Source organism: Amphimedon queenslandica, unplaced genomic scaffold (assembly GCF_000090795.2).
Source record: "Amphimedon queenslandica unplaced genomic scaffold, v1.1 AMPQUscaffold_2858_Cont25141, whole genome shotgun sequence".
In the NCBI taxonomy this organism is placed as follows: Eukaryota; Metazoa; Porifera; class Demospongiae; order Haplosclerida; family Niphatidae; genus Amphimedon; species Amphimedon queenslandica.
The window spans coordinates 1-1,342 of NW_003556808.1; the positions used below are offsets into that span (position 1 = coordinate 1).

Genomic DNA, 1,342 nt, shown 5'->3' on the forward strand with positions numbered 1-1,342 from the left:
CTAGTCCTTTGCTCTCTGAAATTATAATCTTCATCTTCTTATCTTAAAGATCTACGAAAAATGGAGGACATGGATGAAAACTTCACTCTAAGTGGTGATATCAATGGCCCCCTACTAGCAGCAGTTATCAGTATAGAGATGATAGGAGGACTCATTGCTAACTCATTTGTACTCATACTGACTATATGCCATATAAAGACTTGGAAACAACCCTCTACTATATTCCTTACTAACATGCTGATATCTAACATCCTGATTGTCCTCTTTGTGATGCCTTTTGCAATTACAACTGCAGCAAGTGATGAGTGGTTGTTCGGAAAAACTTACAAACAAAAAATGAAAGTTTGTCAGTTCACAGCTTTCATGTTTTGGTTCTGTAAGATTGTAATCACAGAAGGTCTCGTGTTGCTATCGTTTGATCGGTTCTTTTACATTGTCAAGTCTTTTGAATATGAACGACACATGAACCAGAAAATATCAATAATAATAGTGACACTGTCATGGCTACTTGCTGCCCTACTAACTATCCCACCATTGTTTGGTCTCGGGCGTTTCAGTTTTTCTTCAAGTAACGGTATTTGTGTCCCACACTGGGAAGGAGAGTCTGGCTATGTAGTATACATGCTAATAGTATTCATCATTTTCATAATAAGTTTACATAATTAAGTTTACATATTTAAGTTTACATAGTTTTACTGTATAAGGACTTGTTTGTATTTTTAATTGCATTAAAAGAGACAAAACTTTAGTGCTGACGCTTAATAATTGAAGAGCAGCAATAGCAAACAATTCAATTAAAGCCCAACATACACTACAGGCAACTTGTTGCCAGCCTTTGATCTTTCTTTAACCTTGTTGAGAGGAATAGAAAGGCTTTCTATTCAAGGCAACATGTTGCTTGACCACATCAAAGCATGATCAAAGGTTGGGCAAATGTTGAAAGCAACATTGTTGAATGTAGTGTATGTTGGGCTTAACAGTCATTGAGTAATGCCCACCATCCACTATTCAACTTTGTTGAAAGCAACTTTGTGGTTACTTTGATGTGCTGTCAACTCTGTTGCCTAAAATAGAACTCAGTTCTATTTTAGGCAACAGAGTTGCCCTAAGATCAAAGTAACCACAAAGTTGCTTTCAACAAAGTTGAATAGTGGATGGTGGGCATAAAGCAGCCCATCAAACAAAAATACAAGTACATGCATTTATTTTAGAATTTTCTATGCATTTTTCTTTCAAAATTTTTCTAGCTGAAATTTGCTTACCAATGATCTTAGTCTATAACAAGTTGCTGTACTCCTCACCCCATTGACTAAACATGATACAGATCATTAAAAACATGCAC

The 1,342-nt window shown here is 35.8% G+C and overlaps 1 protein-coding gene across 1 annotated transcript; it reads left to right on the forward strand.

Moving 5' to 3' along the window:
* Nucleotides 1-60: 60 nt before the first annotated feature.
* Nucleotides 61-568, forward strand: LOC105316246 (5-hydroxytryptamine receptor 7-like; the record flags this gene model as incomplete). Its single annotated transcript, XM_011411070.1, has 1 exon — nucleotides 61-568. A coding segment is annotated over exon 1 (508 nt), but the record flags the coding sequence as incomplete, so codon positions are not given.
* Between the last annotated feature and the right edge of the window lie 774 nt (nucleotides 569-1,342).